The sequence below is a fragment of the Rhincodon typus genome, chromosome 30 (genome assembly GCF_021869965.1).
Source record: "Rhincodon typus isolate 14 chromosome 30, sRhiTyp1.1, whole genome shotgun sequence".
In the NCBI taxonomy this organism is placed as follows: Eukaryota; Metazoa; Chordata; class Chondrichthyes; order Orectolobiformes; family Rhincodontidae; genus Rhincodon; species Rhincodon typus.
In genome coordinates, this window is record NC_063361.1 from 37,887,469 (window position 1) to 37,890,036 (window position 2,568).

General features: G+C 51.4%; 1 protein-coding gene across 1 annotated transcript in view; it reads left to right on the top strand.

Moving 5' to 3' along the window:
* ezh1 (enhancer of zeste 1 polycomb repressive complex 2 subunit) overlaps positions 1–2,568 on the top strand; it is a 21,749-nt gene that overhangs the window by 12,917 nt on the left and 6,264 nt on the right. Inside the window, exon 7 of the mRNA XM_048614435.1 lies at positions 400–512. Coding sequence (XP_048470392.1) covers positions 400–512 — 113 coding nt within the window. The remainder of the gene's footprint in view (positions 1–399; positions 513–2,568) is intronic.

The window sequence follows — 2,568 nt, forward strand, 5'->3', positions numbered from 1 at the left end:
GGTGGCGGTGGGGGTGACGGTAGCGGTGGGTGTGGGGTGACTTTGGCGGTGGGATGGGGTGACGGTGGCGGTGGGATGGGGGTGACAGTGGTGGTTGGTGTGGGGTTGACGGTGGCAGTGGGATGGGGTGACGGTGGCGGTGGGATGGGGGTGACGGTGGCGGTGGGTGTGGGGTGACGGTGGCGGTGGGTGTGGGGTGACGGTGGCAGTGGGTGTGGGGGTGATGGTGTGTTGTTGTTCCCCGTGACCTGACGGTCTATTCCCAGGGGCTGAGTTGGGGTTGGGGTTGGTGTTTGGGTCATTCCCAGTGCTGTCCTGCTGCTGGATTCCCTTTCCCTCTGGCTGCCCACTTGATCCTATGATGATCCCAGTCTGTGACTGTCTCTGTCTCTGACTGATTTCTCTTTCTCTCTCAGCACCTGCTGATTGCTCCCTCAGACGTTGCAGGATGGGGAACCTTCATTAAGGAGTCTGTCCAAAAAAATGAGTTCATCTCTGAATATTGTGGAGAGGTCAGTCATCGCTATTGGAGTCAAGGATTGGTTCTCAAACAGATTCCATGGAATTACAGTAACAGGGGTCTGGGGGCCGCGAGGAAATCACAGAAAGTGCGAGCAATGAGGCCTTGAAGAGTGTGTAAAGGATAAAAGTTTTTAAAATATTGAGGCCTTAACTGTTTACAATTGAAATGGATGAAGGGAGTGACTGTATTGCTACAAATTTACAAAGTTACATTATAAAGAGGAAGCAAACTGTAAATGAGATACAAAGTGTCTGCAGAGAGGCATTGAGAGCTTGAGTGAGTGGGCAAAGATTCAGCAGATTGATTTTAATTGGGTAAATATAAGCTTGTTCACTTTGGTTGGAAGAACAGAATCAGAATATTACACAGAAACATTATGTAAATGTGGAGAGGCTGGACAACACCATGTTGCAGAGGGATCTGAGTGTCTCTGACGTGAATCACAAAGAGTCTGCAGAAGCAGTAAGTGATTAGGGAGGCAAATGGAACGTTGGTCTTTATTGTGAGGGAGATGAAGGACAAAATTAGGGAAGTCTTGTTATAACTGTACAGGCCATTATTGAGACTGCAGCTGGAGTGTTGTGTACAATTTGATCTCCTTTTTAGAGAAGGATAATTAGATGCAGCAATGGTACCCAGGATAAACAGGTCGGTCATCAGTTAAGGTTTGAGCAGCTCAGGTTGAGACTCTTTGGAGTTTAGAAGAATGAGAGGTGACATTGTTATCTAAGATTCTTGACAAGGTGGATGCTGAATGTTCCCATTCTTGGGGGAGTCCAAGACAAGGGGGCACAGTTTCAGGGTCAGGGGTGTCCAATTTAAGACTGAGGTGAGAATGAAATTCTCCTCTGAGAGAATTGTTAACCTTTAGAATTCTCTACCAGAAAGCAGTCAAAGCTGGATTGTGGGAACAAACAGGAAAGTGGAGTTCAGGTCAGGATTAGATCATCCATGAACTTGTTGAATGTTGCAGCAGGATTGAGGGGCCAAATGGTCTCCTAGTCTGTTTTTACACCCTTATTGCATGGTGGAAAACGTCAGGTTCTCACAGTGACCTCTGGTTCATGATCTCTGATCTGGAAAATGGTTTGATACCCTAAATCCAAGCTATCCCTGATTGGATGGCAAGGCTGAGTGGAGGCATGAGGCCACACTGTGACTGGACTGAGTCTATCCAGACCGTTCTGGGCCTGGTCTGAGTCTATTGGTCTGTCCTGGGCCTGGACTGAGTCTATCCAGAGCAACCTGGGCATGGTCTGAGTCTATCCAGAAGGTCCTGGGTCTGGTCTGAGTCTATCCTGACTGTCCTGGGTTTGGACTGAGTCTATCCAGACCATCCTGGGCCTGGTCTGAGTCTATCCAGACTGTCCTGGGCCTGGTCTGAGTCTATCCAGACTGTCCTGGGCCTGATCTGAGTCTATCCAGACTGTGTGGGGCCTGGACTGAGTCTATGCAGACCGTGTGGGACCTGGACTGAGTCTATCGGACCGTCCTGGGCCTGGACAGAGTCTATCCAGAGCGTCCTGAGCCTGGACTGAGTCCCTGCAGAGCGTCCTGGGTTTGGACTGAGTCTATCCAGACTATCCTGGGCCTGGTCTGAGTCTATCCAGACCGTCCTGGGCCTGGTCTGAGTCTGTCCAGACAGTGCGGGGCTTGGACTGAGTCTATCGAGACCATGCGGGGCCTGGACTGAGTCTATCGAGACCGTGCGGGGCCTGGACTGAGTCTGTCCTGACCGTCCTTGGCCTGGTCTGAGACTATACAGACCCTCCTGGGCCTGGTCTGAGTCTATCCAGACCGTTCTGCGCCTGGTCTGAGTCTATCCAGACCGTCCTGGGCCTGGACTGAATGTATCCTGATCGTGCGGGGCCTGGACTGAGTCTTTGCAGACAGTGCGGGGCCTGGACTGAGTCTATCCAGACCATGCGGGGCCTGCACTGAGTCTATCCAGACCATGCGGGGCCTGGACTGAGTCTATCCAGACCGTGCGGGGTCTGCACTGAGTGTATCCTGACCGTGCGGGACCTGGACTGAGTCTATCCTGA